General features: G+C 39.8%; 2 protein-coding genes across 2 annotated transcripts; one reads left to right on the forward strand and one right to left on the reverse strand.

Moving 5' to 3' along the window:
• Nucleotides 1-967: 967 nt before the first annotated feature.
• Nucleotides 968-10,776, forward strand: slc7a14b (solute carrier family 7 member 14b; the record flags this gene model as incomplete). Its single annotated transcript, XM_079259996.1, has 7 exons — nt 968-1,268; nt 5,136-5,372; nt 5,584-5,801; nt 5,953-6,099; nt 7,708-7,916; nt 7,992-8,773; nt 10,415-10,776. 7 exons carry the CDS (start codon nt 968-970, stop codon nt 10,774-10,776), a joined length of 2,256 nt encoding a protein of 751 aa, XP_079116122.1.
• Nucleotides 10,777-15,564: 4,788 nt separating this feature from the next.
• Nucleotides 15,565-19,628, reverse strand: LOC306770836 (claudin-11-like; the record flags this gene model as incomplete). The annotated part of the gene is made up of 3 exons (XM_079259839.1): nt 15,565-15,824; nt 18,674-18,838; nt 19,403-19,628. 3 exons carry the CDS (start codon nt 19,626-19,628, stop codon nt 15,565-15,567), a joined length of 651 nt encoding a protein of 216 aa, XP_079115965.1.
• Nucleotides 19,629-19,704: the final 76 nt, after the last annotated feature.

The raw sequence follows: 19,704 nt of genomic DNA on the forward strand, positions 1-19,704 counted from the left end.
TCTGCTGTGTCGGGTGTCTGTAAATGTGCCACCGTGCATTCTGACCAAGCATCTCTGCTTTGGTCTTGTCTACTTGGTTCCACTTGTTCAGAACTTTGCAAACTTAAGCTGTCTCTTCTTAAAGAGAATAATTTTACATCGAACCCGTCATGAACAAGCCTTGTTCAGACTAGGGATGCATCAATCCACTTTTTGGGAGTTCCGATCCGATACCGATATCTGAAATGTGAATATCTGCAGACACCAAATCTGTTTATGTGAACATTATTGTGACTATGGTTATTATTACTGTAAAAACTGTGTAGGATTTTATTGTGTTGTAATAAATGACCCATCCTTTCTTAAGTTACCTCACCAATACAAATATAATAACATTGAAGATCTAACTATTTCAATTAGTTTTATTCTGATTTGGCTCATTTTATCTAAATACAACTATAAATGTGAGGTTTTGGAACAAAGATCTAGATTTTAGTGCCACAAGAAATGTCACATTCAAGGCATTTATTTCTTTTAAAACATGTCCGAAGCATGTCATCAAACACATCTGCGCTGGTCTGACTAGTGTGGTATCAGGTATTGGTTTTGGTATTGGTACACTTTTATTAATACCAAGTACGAGTACACACACTTTGTATTGAGCCAATACCAATATTAATATTGGTATCGGTGCATCCCAGACTTGTTCCAACAGCACAGTCATGCACTTTAACATGCTGAGGTCTGCAATAAGCCAAACTCCATCATCCCTTTGACCACAAGTTAAATATTCTGATTGATTTTCTCTTCTTTTCTTAGTTTTTATTTGGACTTCCGCTTCACGAGACGAACCTGGGCCGTAACACTGAGAAAGCTGGTTTTTATGAGGCTGCTCATGAGACTGAAACAGTGATGGAGGCGGTGAGAGAAGACGGGAAGGAGGACTGAGTAACTTGTGAGACTGGCAGGTAAAAAAACAGGTGAAGTTATGGCGGCGTGGCTGGGCCGGTTGTCGTTGGGCGACGCCTGGTACAACATGTACTCCCGCCTACTACGGACCAAACCTGTGGGCTCCATGGCTCACAGCTCAGACGAGGTCACAGAGATGGGAGAGGGATCTGCGGTTGGACTGGCGAAGGTTCTGACCACCGTGGACTTAGTTTCACTCGGGGTGGGCAGCTGTGTCGGCACAGGGATGTACGTGGTCGCTGGGCTGGTTGCTAAGGCGATGGCTGGACCAGGTGTCATCCTGTCCTTCATCATTGCGGCGATGGCATCCATACTGTCAGGTAAAAGACTCACAGGTGACCATTGGTAGAAAGTGATTACTGACGGTGTAACTCATCGTTACACAGTTATATGAAGCATGTTTTTAGTGGAGTAAAAATAGTGCAATCAGCAGTGAATTGTGAGGAAAAAAGTACATTCATTTAAATAGTTTCCTCCCAAAAATGTATCAATCTGTAATGGAAACTTCCAGAAATACACAACAAAAAGTTGTTTAAACTGGAAATAAAACCTGAACACAATGGTTTGAAAATCTCATGAACTTTTATTTTATTGCAAAAGAACATAAACAAGGTGCTCCATACTGAAGTTTGGACATTTTATCATTTAATGGAAATATTTACTCAGAAATAAGTCAATATATGCTTTTTAAATATTAGCTTTTAAATTTGACGGCAGCAACATGTCTGTAAAAAGTCGTTCCAGGATGATGTTTAGCATCGTTAGCATCGTTAGCATCTCCTCTTCTTCTAACATCTGGAAACATCTGGGAAGTGAGGAGCGCAGCTGCTGGAGTTTCAGGAGAGGAATGTCGTCCCGTTCTGGTCTGATGCAGGATTCCAGCTGCTCTACTGGACCTTGTTGCTGGATTTCTGCTTCCATGATGCTCCAGATGTTTGGTACTGGTGAAACTGGACTGCAGCAGACCAGTTCTCCTGTTCCACCATGCTGCTGTGATGATGCAGGATGTGGTTCAGCATGGTGGAACCTGCAAGGTCTTCCCTGAAAGAGACGTCGTCTGGATGGGAGCAGATGTTTCAGCATTGATGGAGCTTCCCAGATGTGGAAGCTGCCCACGCCATCGGCACTAATGCAACCCCATCCCATCAGAGATGCAGGCTGATAACAAGCTGGATGCTCCCTCTCCTCTTTAGTCTGCAGGACAAGCCGTCCATGCTGTCCACAGACTATTCCACATCTTCATCCAGGTTTCGACTCAGAGCATTTTAAATGAGCTTTGGTCCAGAGAAGACGGCGTGTTTCTGGATCCTCTTCACATATGATGGAGCTTTAACCTGCAGGTGTGGATTTCAGGCTGAACTGTGTTCACAGAGATTTCTGGAGCTCTTTCTGAGTCCATGCATTGGTTTCCAGTAGAGAATCATGCTACACTTAGGATCCATTTTAAGTTGTTTTATTTGTTTTTAAATGTCTGAATGGTGCTGCACTGCTGTGCCTCTCTGCTTCTCCACCCTACACGCCCTCTCAGTCTCTCAGGTCAGCTGACCAACTTCTCCTGTCAGTACCAAGAACTAAACAGAAGCTCAGAGGGGACCGGGCCTTTGGCAGCACCTAAACTATGGAATGAGCTGCCTTTATATATTAGACAGACCTCCTCTTTATCTGCTTTTAAATCTTCGCTGACTTTACGCTGTTTACGCTGACTTTTTATGATAAGTTGACATTTTCATCTGATTTTATTTTGGTTGTCTTTTAGTTGGTTGTAATGGTTTTACTTTTAGTATTTTACATTTAAAATGCCCTGTTGTATGTTATTTTTTCTATTTTTTAGTTTCAACCCCCACAATGTGGCACTTTGTTCAACGCTGTTGTTTTTAAAGTGCGTTATAAATAAAATTTATTTATTTATTTCCTTTATATAACCAGGAAAGTACCATTGAGATTAAAAACCTCTTTTTCAAGGGAGTCTTGGCCAAGAGGCAGCAAAAAGTATAAATTACAGCAACGTCACAATTACAATTACTTACAAAAGGAAAAAAAAAAGTTGCAGATTAAGGAGGCTGTCTCAGATGCTCTCAGTCTGGATTTAAAGTTATTCAATGAAATAAGTTCAGTGCAAATTGCATTGCATTGCAATCATGTCTGCTTTAATGCAGTGCAACCTGAAGATATGAACCATGTTTGACATTCAGCCGTGTCCCTCAGAGCAGAGATTCGTCCAGATTTTCTGAACTTTTTGATCGACTGCAGTGCAGATCGGTGGTCACCAGCTCCAGTCCTCAACACCAACCATGCATCCTGCAGGTCTTATGTTTCCCCGGTACGACACATCTGATCTAAATGAGAAGGTTCTGAAACAACTTGTTGGTAACTTCTGCATCGGTTTGTTTGTAGCAGAGAAAAAATATTTGTTCTAATCAGACATAAATGAGCCAAACACCTGCAGGATGGTAGATCCTGAAGAGGATGACTGCTGCTGTTCATGATGGGGTCTTCAGTGACTCCAGAATTTTAAACTGAGGAGCATTTTTTTCTGATTTTAAAGCACAGGTTGTTGAACATAATGGAAAATGTCCATCTGAGAGACTCTGCCTCTCTGAAGTGCTCGTTTTATACCCAGTCGTGTTACTGACGTGTCAACACTGCACCTGATTATTAGTCAAATACTTTCCAGGTGATTTAGATTTATACTAATTATTTTCCTGTTATTTGTTGTCCTTGTTCTAATTCATGAGAGATGTGCTTCAAGAAATGGTAAAATGTGTCAGTTCCAGCATCTGATGTGTTCTTTATCCTAAAATATGGATTTATGAGATAATTATTACATTCAGACATTATCCCAGCTCTTTGGGAAATAGAGTTTTTTATTGTTTTTATTTCAATGTTACATTGCATGTTGGAGCACTTTAGTCTACTTTTGTGTTTTTTAAATGTCTCATAAATAAATTTGCAGTTATTTACGCGACAAGGCCAACAGATCAGATTCCTCATTGATATTAAACATAAACTTTTAACACCAAAACGCTGTTTGTGCACAGAGTGATTGTTAATCTAGATATATTCATTGATAATCAGTTTTAAACAACCATTTATCTTTTGGTTCCATAAAGTAATAATTCAGTAACACTTTACAATAATGGTAGAAATCATATACTTAAGTAAAGTGGAACTCATGAAGACTTTATCATGAATTCCTGTTGCTCATCATGAACTAATCATGATCTATATGATGATTTCTGTGATTACTTGACACCTGAAATTTATCATCAATTCATGAACATTAGTTCACTGTTAATTCATCAATATGTCAAGAAATTTGCCGGTTTAGATACAAATATATGATTTAATTCCCTGCTAATTTTTTTTTCAGTTTTATTTAAAGCAAGACACACTCAGAGAAATTCACTTGGGTGAACATGGATATGTAAAAGCGTTTGGAGTGATTATTAGGGTTTTAATATCACTGTATTAATGCAGTATATTTAATAAAGATAAGACACTGGTATATTAAGGAAATGCTTTATATCAAATACGTAGCTGCTTTAGTAACAAGACAAAAAAACAAACAAAAAAGCTACAATAAACATTTATTAATAATCACTTCAAGTGTTTTTACTTCCATTTCACCCAAATAAACTTCTTTGAATGTGTCTTGTATAAATACATATGAAAAGAAAATCAGTATCAGGGAATTAAACATGTTTCTATTTAAATTGGTAAATATGTAAACACACTGATTAATTAACAGAACTAATGTTCATTAATTGATTGTCAATTAAGGATCAAGTAAACACATGAATCAACATTGAGATCATCATTAGTTCATGATGAGCAACATGAATTCATGATAAGGTCTTTATTAATAAATACATTAGTTCATCATGAGTTGCACATTACTTAAGTATATGATTTGTACCATTACTATAAAGTGTCACCAATAATTCTGACAAAAACAACAAAACAAAACAGAAAGAGGAGCGAATGGACCAAAACCCACCAGGCTTCATGGAAGATTAACTTATAGACATTTCATCCTTCTGCTATTTTTTCTTTTCTTTTCCACATAAATGAATCAGGATTAAATAGGATAAAAGAGATTCTGTGTCCACACTGATCCTTTTCTCTGCTGTTTACATTTCTTGTGTTTGCCTTGATGTCTTGCACTAAACTTTCTTTTCCTTTTGGAGGTGTGTGCTATGCGGAGTTTGGTGTCCGGGTCCCCAAAACCACCGGCTCGGCCTACACGTACAGCTATGTGACGGTTGGGGAATTCGTGGCGTTTTTCATCGGCTGGAACCTGATCCTGGAGTACCTGATAGGCACAGCAGCAGGGGCCTCAGCTCTCAGCAGCATGTTCGACTCTCTGGCCAATCACAGCATCAGTAATTACATGATAACGCATCTGGGCACGCTCAGAGGACTCGGTCAGTGCCAGAACATTTAGATATTAGAAAAAGTTAGTGTTCTTAATAATGAAGTTTTCGTATTTTGCTTTTAAAATGAGCAATAATTAATAAGGAAAAAGTTGGTCATCTTTGTTTATCTGTTGCTCCACTTCATGTGGAAGTAAATAAATTGAGTTATTTCATCTTTGTGCATCAAATTTCATTCTAATCCGGTTTCTGTTTGACTCAGGTAAGGGTGAGGACACCTACCCTGACCTGCTGGCCCTGTTCATCGCCCTGCTGGTCACAGGGATCGTTGCTCTTGGTGTCAGGAACTCTGTAGGCTTCAATAACATCCTGAACGTGGTGAACGTGGTGGTTTGGGTCTTCATCATCATGGCCGGACTCTTCTTCCTTTCAGCTAGTAACTGGGAGGGTGGCAAGTTCTTGCCATACGGCTGGTCAGGGGTGAGACACTCTAACATGCTCCTTTTTATTTGTGTAAATGTGCATCATGTGCAACTTCATTATGAAATAATGAATAAATTTAACCTATTTTCTTTAGAAGACTGAAACATCACCTTGTCTGGGTATTTAGCGATGTGTTGTTACTGTCTAGGTGATGCAAGGGGCAGCAACATGTTTCTACGCATTTATTGGCTTTGACATCATTGCTACGACAGGAGAGGAGGCGAAAAACCCCAACACCTCCATCCCGTATGCCATCACCGCCTCGCTGGTCACCTGCCTCACCGCCTATGTGTCGGTCAGTACATCGCTGTCTGTGTTTAGGCTTTCACACAAAGGTCACAAAATCTCTTTTGTTTGAGAAGTTTGGATCGGATAAAACTTAAAATCATCAACTTCTTGCTGTCTATCCATATTTACAGATTTAAAAAAAACATTCTAGATTAACTGAATTTGATGCATCGTGACGTTTATGATAAATTCAGCTCGGATTTTTTTTTTTTTTTTTTTTAAGTAAAGCAGGTTTATACAATACAGCAGTTTAAAATGACCTTTGCAATAGAAAAAGATGTGGTCCTGCAAATTTCACAAATTTCATGACTGTCTCCATCATGTCTGACACCCTCACCCTGCTGGGCTCTGGGATGTGATCACTACTGGACACAAGTCCTGCTATGTGAGAGAAAGCAAATATCCAGATTTGCTTCCAATTCATAAAGCAGGTTATTAGATAAAAAGATTAAGATCAACGTTGTTGAGGTTTTGAAAGCAGTAGGGAACTTGCTAGACTGTATACTTCCAATCTAACCAAGGCTCTGTCTCCTCGGGGACAGAAGAGAAATACCGAATGCAAACAAATTTTAATTTCCAGTATTAAAAGCCGCTTTATTAACTTGTGTTCGTCTGATTCTGAAGTGTTGGAAGGAACTCAACTTTATTTCTAAAGCCCTTTAAAACGACCAGAGTTGAAACAAAGTGCAGTACACAATCGGCCAAAATAAAAACAATAAAACAGTTCAAATGCAAATAAATTACACAATAAAACAACAGGTCATACAAGGAATACAGAATTAAAACATTAAAACAAACTGAATAAATAGTAAGTAAAAACCAATAATAAAAATAAGGAACACTGACCGGAAACTGTCTTACGTTGGGTTAAAGGCTGAGGAATAAAAATGGGTTTTAAGATGAGTTTTAATAAATGCGATGGACTGGCGAGCTGTCCAGGATGTACCCTGCCTGTCGCCCAAAGCCGGCTGGGATAGGCTCCAGCTTCCCCGCGACCCTGAATTGGATTAAGCGGTTCAGAAAATGAATGAATGAATTTAATAAATGGACAAACTCCAAATATAGAAGCATGGAAAGTAGAAATGATGGAAATGGCTGTAAATGAAAAAATGTTATGAGACTGAATGGTGGTAATATAGATTTTAATGAACAGGGGGAGAGTTTTGCAGATTTTGTGTGTGCAAGAAATTGAAAAGTGAGTACGTGTCAATGTGAACTTATAAAGACTGTGTCATGTTTGCTGAACACCCATCATCCAAACCAGACTGTTGGACCCTCTCAATTTTGTTTTAGATGAATTATGATAGTCTCTGCCTGCTGAAAGACCTGCCTTTTTCCCTTTTTTTAATTTTTCATATTAGTATTTTTTATTTATTATTATTGTTATTGTTCTGAATGTTAATTTAAAATATGAAAATCCAATAAAATGTGAATTACAAAAAAGATCAACGTTGTTGTTTGTCTGAGCAGCTCCAGAAGTGAGTTTTTACTTTCAGCTTCTGGACAAAGATTTAGCTGCTCTGTGATTTTTTCCAAACATGTAATTGAGCTTCTTAGAATGATGCAATGATTATAAAAACATTCTGAAATGAGTTGACGTGTGTGATTTCCACAGGTGAGTGTGATCCTGACTCTCATGGTTCCCTACAACCTGATCGATGGCTCGGCTCCTCTAATGGAGATGTTTGCCGTGCACGGGTTCATGTGGGGGAAGTACACGGTGGCTGCTGGCGCCATCGCTGGTCTCACGGTCTCCCTGCTGGGCTCCCTGTTCCCCATGCCGAGGGTCATCTACGCCATGGCCCGGGACGGACTGCTGTTCAGGTGAGGCTCGAGGGACACAAACATCAGGACAGGGGGTGTTTAACATGATGTCATCTGTTTTGTCTGTAAATGAAGGTTCCTGTCACACGTGTCAGCTCTCACACACACTCCCACCGTGGCGTGTGTTGTGTCTGGGAGCCTGGCGGCCATCCTTGCCCTGCTGGTGAGCCTCAGGGACCTGATCGAGATGATGTCCATCGGCACTCTGCTGGCTTACACTCTGGTTAGTGTGTGTGTGTTGTTACTGCGCTACCAGCCCGACCAGCAGATCGACACGCACCAGTTTAACTCAGAGGAAGGCTGTGATGGCCTGAAGTTCCAGGATGGTGAACCTGTTCCCATTAAAGACGACCCCACCCTTTATGGAGAGTCGGATCGCGATGGGTCGTCTTATCACACTGGAGGGACTGAAGGGGAGGGAGACGACTCTGGTTTCCACACAGGCCACGCCTCCCTGCTGAAAAGGCTACTGGGAGGTCATTACTACACCCTCCGACTCCAGCTGGGCATGCCAGATTCTTCAGCACGTCCCACCCCAGCTTCTGGCCGCATAGTGACCAGATGCACCCTCCTCTTCTTCTTCACGTCCTTCCTCCTGTGGTCCACTGTCATATTTGGTGTTGAGCAGGGCGCGGGGGCCGGAGCGGTCTTTTCAGGTCTGATGGCCGTGCTGATGGCTGGATCCTTGGCAAAGCTTTTGGTTCTGATCATACAACAACCAGAGAGCACACGGAAGCTGCCCTTCATGGTGCCGTGCGTGCCTTTCCTCCCCGCAGCAGCCATACTGGTCAACAGCTACCTGATGCTCAAACTGTCTCCGCTCACCTGGGCCAGGTTCATCGTCTGGTGCCTCATAGGTCAGTTTAAATGTTTCTGATTGCAAATTAGCAGAAATGCATGAAAAACTACTGTGGGAATAATTTAATCAGTTCTGTCATGGACTATTTAGAAACATGCTGCATATCTAGACACGTACATTAAAAAAAACATTATGTTCAAGTCATGTAGCTCAAAGTTACATAGTCACTACAGATTTACGGAGTGAGAGTTGCTTTTGCTTCTCTTCAGAGTGTTGTAGAGGTTTGTGGGTAAGGGTGAATGTGTGGAACGTATGGAGGAATGTAAGTATGTATGGATGAATGGATAAGGAAATAAAGGAGGATGATGGAGGAGGCTTTTCAAGGGCATTGAGCCAATAAAAAGGCAGATCTGTTGACATACATTATGTATTATGCTCAGTTGTTTGTGATTAAATGTGAAAGATGTTAAAATGTTGCAAAATACGACTTTTTTAAATAGATGACATGTAGCAGAAAAACACAGAAGATCACTGAAAAACAACAATAACATGACTGAACTCTGGCAGATTTTCACTCTGGCGCTCCCTGACGACAGCTAATTCAGCAACCATCTTGTGTCCTGTCTCTTCTCTGAGATCTCTCCAGTCAGTAAAAGTCTGTTTTGACTCATCTTATCTCTTGATCTGCCACTTTCTCCTTTTTTTTTTTCCTTCTCGCTCCAATAATATTCTCTTGCATTTTTTAAAAATCATTAAATGGTCATGTTGCATGTTCAACACAGCCAGTGTGTTGATATTCGGTTGTTGGAGTGTGACGTGTATAAAGAAAAATGCAGCTGAAACGTGTTGGTTTTGTTTGGAATAACAGAGCGGTGCGGTTTGTGGGTAAGGGTGAATGTGTGGAACATATGGAGGAATGTAAGTATGGATGGATGTATGGATGAAGAAATGAAGGAGGATGATGGGGGAGGCTTTTTAAGTGTACTGAGCCAATAAAAAGGCAGATCTATTGACATATATTATGTATTATCCTCAGTTGTTTGAGATTAAATAGCCAATAGCCATTTGATAGCTAATTTAGCAACCATCTTGTGTCCTGTCTCTTCTCTGAGATCTCTCCAGTCAGTAAAAGTCTGTTTTGACTCATCTTATCTCTTGAGTTCTCCTTTTGTTTTCCTTTCTCGCTCTAATAATATTCTCTGCATTTTTTATTTATTAAACTGTCATATTTCATGTTCAACACAGTTGATATCCAGTTGTTGGTGTGTGACGTGTATAAAGGAAAATGTAGCTGGAACGTATCGCTTTGGTTTGGAATAACAGAGCGGTGCGGTTTCTCCGCCTGCAGGGCATCGATGGCTCAAACTAAATGTGCAAAATGAATGTCAATGAACCGTAGGAACGAGTCAGAAGCACGTTTATAGTTATGTAGTTATGAATGGTGCTGCTGAAAATCATTACAACATGATTTGGATTTAGTTCATCTTCCCATTTCTTTACCTGCTTAATCCTAGTCAGAGTTACGCAGGTGCTTGTGTAAAATGTAACTAGATTAATCTACTACTAATAACTGTTGCAGGCATTTGGGATCAAGTCATTAAATGTTGTGCTTTGGAAACAATTCTTAAAGAAAATTAATCAGGAAACATGTTTTGGTATCAGGAAACTAAACATTTGGATCTTTTTTGTCTCTCTTCAGGTTTGCTCATTTATGGTTGTTATGGAGTGTGGCACAGCACACTGGAGCAAAATGCCCGGGAGCAGCAGGCGCACGCCAGCTCTTACCAGCGCTATGATGACCAGCTGGATGACAGCTTCTCCGCTGACATGTACCCCCAGGAACAGGACGAGAAACCCTACCAGGGCTGGTCTGCCCCAGACGAGAGGAGATACCACCATCAACAGCAGAACCAAGGCGACGAGCAGGAATACGAGCAACAGAGCCAGTATGAAGATGATGGTGAGCAGTATGGGTACCAGTCTGGAGCAGGAGACCAGTACACAAGTGATGTCAGCAAGTCTAGAGGAAGGACCAATTATGGATTTGATGAAGATGACTGAATTGAGGACGTTTAATGCTCTTCCATCCATCAAAAATGGAAACAATCCCAAAATCTGTGGGAGTGGATGAAGAGTTTAACTCATTACATGTGATTTTGAATTAAATAAAACATATTCTGCAAGATTTTATGTTAATATGAACCAATATAAACCAATGATTCCCAGAGCAGGTGCAGTAGCTGAAGCAGATCGTAATTCTGGTCACGTCTTCCTTCATACACAGAAAACACACTAACCGGAGTTAGTGTGTGTTCTATTGCATGACGTGAAACTCTGCACTAGTCTGAGAAAAACCCATTGATTTGAGTCAGGTGTGTTGCAGCAGGGAAACTCTGAACACTTGCAGGGCAGCAGCCCTTGAGGACCGGAGTCTGCCACCCCTGATGAAAGGACAAGCTGTGGTGTTTAGTTTTATTTGAATCAGGTGTGTTGCATTCGGGAAACATCCACTTTCTGCAGGACCCTGTCCCTGGAGGACTGGATCTGGAGATCCTGCAACTAACTAGATGCCACTGACAACACAACGACAGAAATCCCATGCTTCCCTCAGCCACAGCTCAGAAACCGTAGTTTGCCTTATTACTGCTAACTGAAGCTACGCTCCTATTACATCCTGTTAGAGCTCAACATCTGGACTTATTTTATCCCTGTGTGGTGTGAATGAACCAAATCTGACATGAACTTCTGTCATTATTCAGTGGATTACATGAAAGAAGGCAATGATGATGGAGAGTAACTGAGGTCTGGCCTAGAAAGTGTGTAAAGCATTTAACTGTTGTACTATTTTATTTTATTTTATTTTATTTTACAAGGAGAACCTTTTCTTCTAGGGGTCCTTAAAATCTTATTATAAGAGTTAATTACTCATTTTCATTGTTTTACTCCTTACAGATATGTGGCTTAAAGGTGGATTTTCTTGGCCTGTCTTAAAAAAATCACCACAAGGGGGCAGAGTTTAATCATATGAAGTGTATGTGTCCATTTCTGTTCAAGACTCAAGAGTAATTTATTTATTTATTTGTAAGTTCCTGGATTTGTTTTGTTTTTCTGCCTACATAAAAAGATGAGACTCAGTTTGTTTAGTTCTCTTGTTTCAACACAAGCTGCTTTTTATTTTAACGTAAAAAGATTTAATCACTTATAAGGATAAGAACATAGCTAACTAACAACCAAACATAAAATTAGAATAAATTCATTTTGATCTTATTGTATACTGCATGCGCTGAACAACACAGCTACCTTAATGTGTGTGTATTTTAGGTTATCTGTTGTTCAGTGTTCAGCACAAACATGGTAGCAAACATATTAACGCTGTAGCCAAAGCAGCTCGTTTTTAAGGCAGAGAAAAGTAAACCAGTAGCAGACCAGCTCAGATTGTTTCACACATTTCTGACAGTACGCCTGTATTTCAGCTAATTACTCTGAAATATGGTAACAACTTACACACACTGATAATCCTCCATCTTACGTAGAATCTCACAGTTCACAGCAACAGATTGTTACTATCCTCCTTTCAAAGATGTACAAATTTACCATCATCACTTTGCTTTTTGTGTTGCTTTGCTCAGATTTCTACTGGTAACCAACCTGTCTTCACCACAACCGTTTTCACATCATCAGACACTGTTACACTACGAACCAGTCAGGCATCTGTCCGTCCGTCTTGTCATTAACATTGAAGACATCAGTGAGCATGCTCCTCTCGGCGTCCTGCATTACTCCTAGTTTCTACTGAACACCGAGTGATGGTGAACGCCACACGCCGGTGTAGCTTTCCTCTGTTTGTGTACTTTGTTTACACTCTGTACCTCTTGTTTGGATGTTTGGCATTATTCAGTGTCATGTGTAATAATGTGTGGAAATGAGACTGGGTGTTTCTGAATAAATGTCTCAGTTTGAGATAAAAAGTCTTGAATCACAGTACACAGTAATACGGTACACAGATATGAACTATTTATTGAGTATGTTATGGATATTTTAATTGTCTTGACCAGCATTGTGACAGCAGCTTGATTTGGCTACAAAATAAATTTTCTTCACCAAGAGGAGCTTCATGGCGATACTTGATGAATAAGTATTATTTTTTATTTTTAAACTGGTCTATTGTTGAATGTAAATATTATAACGTCAGTTCTGACAAAAGAGGGCTTGAAGAGCAAACGACAGGAGGGAGTAAACAGAAGAGTGATACACGATGATGCACCAGAGAGAAAGCAACAGTTGTTCAGTCCACACAGGAAAAAACAGGCAGCCAGCTGCTGCACTGGAAAGGAAACAGCTGCAACATCTTTAAGAAAAACAAAGCCGACAATCATCAGGAGCACCTCTAAAAAGACAGAAAACCTGGAAAATAAAGTCATGAATTACTGCAGCAAAAACTTCAGCTGCACAAAGACAAAAATAGGAATATTACTGTAGTTATTGGTGATTAAACTCACAACAGAGTGGGGGCAAAATATCAGACATGAACAATGATCAGAGATCAGGCTAAAGCCGATTTTATCATTTAAAAACAGCCTGCTTATGTGGGATTAAATACGAGATGATACTTCTCATATCCAACAAACTAGCTGAAGAAAATCAGCACATTTGCAAAAGTTGACTGTGTTAAAATGATAAAAACTTAATCTTTATAGACTCTGATCTGATCTGATCCTCCTGACAGGACAAGCTCAGCTGGAGTCATCTGGACCAGAGGTCAGGGTGGGTTTTCAGGCAGACAATTCTCCTCATACTTTGCCTCCTGTTTGAGGAACATATACAACACTAAATAATCACAGTGTTTGTACAGGAAATTATATGACATTTTTGGTAATACATGGCACATTTTGACCCAAAGAACACCCCCTCTGGTGAAGCAGAAACATTTCTCAGTGCCGTTTGGTTCAGTGGCACGTCTAAGTGTTTTCTTTCTGGTGCTGGGTGTTTATTTAGTTACAGTTCCTCAGCTAGAAAACGCTGAATCCCCATCACGTCTGCTTTAAGATATAAACATCCCATTCTGGTCAGGAGTCTTTAATGTCAGCTGTAAACAAATAAAGTGATTATTTATAGTAAATTTTTGCAGATGTGATGGCAAACAACATCATGCTTTAGATAAAAAACAAGGAAGTCAGAGGGCAGAACATGGAAGCCATCTGACTATCAGGCACAGAACATACGTTTGAGAACAACACTGACACTGATCCAAGTGCTTTAACACACTTCAAAGATTATCCATAGATACTATCCCGTTAAAGCAAATGTATGTCGTTTTATACCAGGCATAAGTAACCGGTGTACTTTTTGTGATTGTGAAGGAGAAACTGTCGAGCATATATTTGTTGATTGTTTTCACACCACTTCCTTTTGGTTCCATTTAGAAAGATATATCTCAAGAATACTTAAAAAGGAAACCATAATAAAAAAAAAAAACCAGATATCCTATTTTACTTTAACAACCCTAATTTCTCGGTTGATGAAATATATATCAGTTTGATTTGTATACTTGCAAAATTCTTTATTCATAAGATGATCTGGCTAAAGAAATTACCTTCCTTCTATGTGTTTGAAACTACAGATTTCCAAAGTTACATAAAAACTATTGAAAAATTAAATCAAATGAATAAAAAAGTGTTAAAAACATTACAAATTTGAGAAAAATACAAATTCATTACTCCATCTTAACAGACCCCTTATTTTTATTTATTTATTTTAATTGATTTTTATCTTTGTTATTGTGTTTTATGTATGTTAATTGAAATGTACGTTGCTAAAATGTTACATGTTAAACGTGTGCTGAGTTGAAAATAAAAAAAAATAAACAAAAAACAAAAAACTTTAACACACTTCAGAACTTTTGCAACTTTCCCAACCACGCTACATGTAACTTGAACTCTCCAGTCAGCAAACAATCTTATTTAGACTCTTCTTCTGTCCAAGTTTCGCTTTCTTTTCCTTTCTTCCGTTCCTCTGATGATGTCTTCTAGCGTTTCTTAGCTGAATCAGTCATGGTGTTTGTGCAAAATGGTCTGTAAAATGATATATCAAATCAAACTGTATTTATAAAGCACTTTTCTTTCATTATTTTTTTTTTCTTTTCTTTCATTAAATGTAGCACAAAGGGCTTTACACTTTTTAAAAGCACTATAAATATATATATAACTCCAGAAAATACTGCGTTTAAACCACGCTGTAAGTTCAGAGAATAACAGTAAATATAAGGAAATTAAACTGTAGACTGTTATGATCCATTATATTATAAGTTGTTAAATACTTGTTCAAGTGTTATTCATTAGAAAAAATACATATTTTTGTTGTTAAAATACTCATTATCTTACATAAAGAAAGCTTTGCAGACTTTTGTCAGATCGTCAAGTTAATGTGTCCTGCAACGTTCACAGCGCTGCTAACCGAGCAGCCTCAAATCCAGACGGTTTGGAGCTACCGTGTGCTTTTAAAGCAGATGTTTAGGCTCCTGACGACGTGGAGGTGTTGGTACTGAGAAATGTTTCTGCTCCATCAGAGGAAGTAACACAAAGGCCAGAGAAAACAGGTTTTATTTAGGATACTGATGCCATGCCTCTAGCTCCATTTGGTTCATTTCTTTTTGAAGGCACAGAGACAAAAGAAGACAAACAAGGTAATTTTACACTTAAAAGGGAAAGGTCCATTTGTTCTGTTGGGTAAAAATGGGTAATACAAATGCAATAAAACTGTTTGTTTTTTTTTGTTTAAAGATGAAACTGTATCAGCTTTATAAAAAAAAAAAAATGGACGACCTCGGCTGAGGACAGACCCCTGAGACCTTCACACACGTTCGCTCTTTGCATGGTTGGCTGGGGGGTCTAGTACAGTAGCCACGCCCCCCTGTCTGGAGTAGTAGAAGCTGTTGTCTCTGGATGGGGTGGCCATGTAGGTGATGTTCCAAAACATGATCACGATGCCGCCCAGCAGACAGAGACCACTGCCAACCCAGCCGGCGTACAGAGAGAAGCCAAACGACATCAGGTGTTCCTGTTTGTAAGCGCCGATGGGAAACCAGACCGTCGACACGATGCCACACACAGCTGGGTTTCAGCAGGCCATGGTTTAAAAGACAAAGGTTAGAAACAGGAAAATGCATTACATTCTGAAAAAAGGACTGTTTGGATGAGTCTGTGGTGTGTCATGTTTGTCTCTGTCTGTCCAGGAGGATGTAGAAAGGAAGCGGCCATCTCATCCCACAGGAAGCAGAAAGGATCAGACACATGAACCCAGTCAGGAAGAAGCCAAGCCGCCAGACCATGACCCTTCCCAATCCTCATCCTCCCACCATCCTCTAAAAGTGAAACTAATTCCAGGTGCTTCCGTACGATGGAAACGCTCAGTTAGCCTCAGCTAGCCTCAGTTAGCCTCGGTTAGCCTCAGCTAGCCTCAGTTAGCCTCGGTTATTAACCTCAGTTAGCCTCGGTTAGCCTCAGCTAGCCTCAGTTAGCCTCGGTTAGCCTCAGCTAGCCTCAGTTAGCCTCAGCTAGCCTCAGTTAGCCTCGGTTAGCCTCAGCTAGCCTCAGTTAGCCTCGGTTATTAACCTCAGTTAGCCTCAGTTAGCCTCAGTTAGCCTCAGTTAGCCTCGGTTATTAACCTCAGTTAGCCTCAGCTAGCCTCAGCTAGCCTCAGTTAGCACGGTAAAGTTGGTAAAGATTTAGTTACAGTTCCTCAGAGAGGTTTGGTTTGTTTGGAAGGACTGCAATAGAAAGTCTCTTCTTTCTAAACAAGACGACGACAGCATGGTTTAGGTTTCAAAGCTGCATCTGAACAAACCACAAGACTTCTGGGACAATGTCCTCTGGAGAGACTCGACCCAAGTTGGGATGTTTGGTTTCTCCAAACACGGTGCGTGTTATTATTTCCAGCTGCAGGACCTGAACACCTCGCAGTCACTGAGCGGACCACGAAGTCCTCTGTGGGTTTAAATATAAGGCCATCTGTCTGGCAGCTGAAGCTTGGCTGAACAGGATTCATATGAGGATCCCAAACACAGCAATCAGTCAGTCAAAGTTTATTTATACAGCACTTTTCATCCAAAAGTAGCACAAAGTGCTTTACAAGATAAAAAGCAAGAATAAAACAAGGTTAAGAACCAGCCTTCACATACAAAAACATAGAATTTACCCAAATCTAGGTGTTTTATCACATAGATAAAACACATAAAACAGTCTCATTGAACCAATCTTAAGGATCCACATTGGTGCCCACACACACACACACACAGACACACAAAAGATTTACAATCATAAAAGAAAAGTCTAAAAATAGAACTAATTAAAAGCCTGATTAAAAAGATGGGTCTTGAGCCGACTTTTAAAAACCTCAGCAGTATCCATCATCCTCAGGTCCTCCGGCAGACTGGTCCACAAATGTGGAACATAAAAACTAAAAGAAGACTCACTGTGAGTCTTTGTTCAAATTTTTGGGATTGGTAAAAGTCGCCTGTTAGAGGACCTGAGTGTCCCGGATGGCTCGTCGTACCTGAGGATATGCAATAAGGAAGATCTAAAGCAGATCTACAACAAAATGGCTGAAAAAGAACGGACTCAAGGTGTTGACATGATCCAGACCTCAGTCTGAAGCTTCGAGGCGTGCAGAAACAAAAGCTGCAAACGTCAAAGAAATGAGCGACGTTGTAAAACGCCGTCGCTTGTGACCACGTAGGGAATGAAAATAATATTTCCTCATTTGAAGACCCCACAAGGACCGCAGGATTTTTTTGTTTGTCTTCCTAAAACATTAAAATTTAGACCTGAAACAAGGAGAATGGGGATTTTAAGAAGTCTGTTTTTCTTAACTCACACACACCATAGAAGAAATGTAATCAAAATTCACACAGTTCAGTTAAAAACGCTCAGATTTAAGTGTTACATCCTCATTTTCATGCTTTGTTTTTATGTACTGTAATATTTTTCACGTGAATGAAGAAACACTTGTTTTGCTTTAATATTGCATTTTTAAGCCTATTAAATGTTTTTATTTTAATGTTGCATCACATGTTTGCATTAATGTTGGTAGTTATAATCATTCAAAATGGTAAATGCTAATTCTTTTTTTTTTTTTTTTTTTTTTTTTTTAAACATATATTTACTTAATTTTGAAGGTTGGATCAGAACATCGAGAAACAGAGTCTACAAGATTATATCCAGACCAGCTATACCTCCAACCCCAAAGGCTGATTCAGTCATCTTGAAGCTCTGGAAAACAGAAAATGATTGAAAAGGAAACTAAAATCCAAAGAAAAGATTTAAACAACCTCCAGAAATCTGCTGAACTTTTCTTCTTTGAGATATCAGAAGAAATTTCCTGCTTGGAAGAAAAATATGAAAAAAAAAATAGGGGTGGGCTCAAGAGTTACAGTTGTGCTCATATGTCTTCATCCCCTTTCATTAAAGAAAAGACTGAATTTACAACAGTCACTCAAATAACTGGAGACTTAAAAAAGGAACAATAACTAAAAATTTGCAAAAATATAACTTAGTAATATAAGACACTGTTTTTTCATTTAACTGAGTTGAAGAAAGAAAAAAAAACAAGTAAACAAATGTGTCCTGGACAAATTAGAGCACTTTTCTGTTGAACAGTGGGACAAAATACCTGTCAACAGGTGCAGAAGTCTGACTGAGAGGAACAGAAAACACCTGACCGGAGTGGATGTAATAAATTATCTTATTTGTTTGCTTTTAAAAAATATTTCTATTGAACCAGAATTAGAAAATAATGTCATGATTGTCATAAAATGTTTTAATTATTATTACTTTAGTCAATTTCAGCTTATTTTACAGGCAGCTGTTTTGTTTTTTTTTTCTTTAATGAAATGGTATGAATAAATGTGAGCACAACTGTAGATGGGTTAGTGTTATCCTAACAGCCTCCAAGTCTTCCTCACCCATGATGATGATGAAGGCACTTCCCACGCGGGCGCGGCGCTTCTTGATGAGGAGGGTGTCGTTGGGCAGACGCACGCAGGGCATCGACATGAGCACCAACAGCATGGCAGGCAGACCCAGCAGACATGCGCAGATCATCAGAGCACGAGAGGTTTGGATGTGGGCTGCGAGACATGAAGCATATGTTTATAGTTTCACCCCTGGTCCTCTCCCAAAGTGGTACGCTTACTGGTAGGAATGGGCAGATCTGTTCTGCTTTGGATCTCATCTTTTTATCACCATGTGCCAGCTTTCACTCAGCTGCGTGTTAATGGGAGTATGGCGTAAAAGTACTCTTACAGCGACGGTCCAGAGACCTATCCATTGGCTTTTAATACAAAAGAAATTACAAAGAGGAGTTTAGACTTTTTTTTTTTTTAAACTTCTCCCATAAAATGTGAAAATCCCTGAACTTTTAACCGCATACGAGTCAATGCTAAATATGCCCTACAGGAGAACCATTACATTTATTTCCTGATGCACTAATTAAAATAGGACTTTAGCCAATAATCCACTTACCTGCAGGTATTTTAACACACAAATAAAAAAACACAACCCTACAAACGAATCAATTAAAGCTGGAAAACACCGAGCGATACTACTGAGCATCATGCTTAGATTATCCACATTTTTACAGTCTCTATCTATCTATCCACCTATCTATCTATCTATCCATCCATCCATCCTACCTGGCAGCGAGAAAACCTGGTTCAAAGCCACGCAGTGGTACAGCGATGGAGAAATGACGCACTCGGCCCAGAGGCCCTTGGATCCCAGCTCGTCCATGCGGACGCAAGTAGCCACAGTATAGTCACAGGTCCGGACCCAGTCGTTGGTTGCCGTGGCGACGATGAGGCCGACCCAGCCCGCGCACGTTGCCCCACTCCCCGTGAGCTGCCTGCAGATTTGCGCCATGGAGAACTGCCGTGCGTTTTTACGCGCTCCAAAAAGATGAACTGAACTAGTTTTTAGAACTCAGTGGCTTAAGATT

The sequence above is a fragment of the Telmatherina bonti genome (assembly GCF_933228915.1).
Source record: "Telmatherina bonti genome assembly, chromosome: 20".
Classification (NCBI taxonomy): domain Eukaryota; kingdom Metazoa; phylum Chordata; class Actinopteri; order Atheriniformes; family Telmatherinidae; genus Telmatherina; species Telmatherina bonti.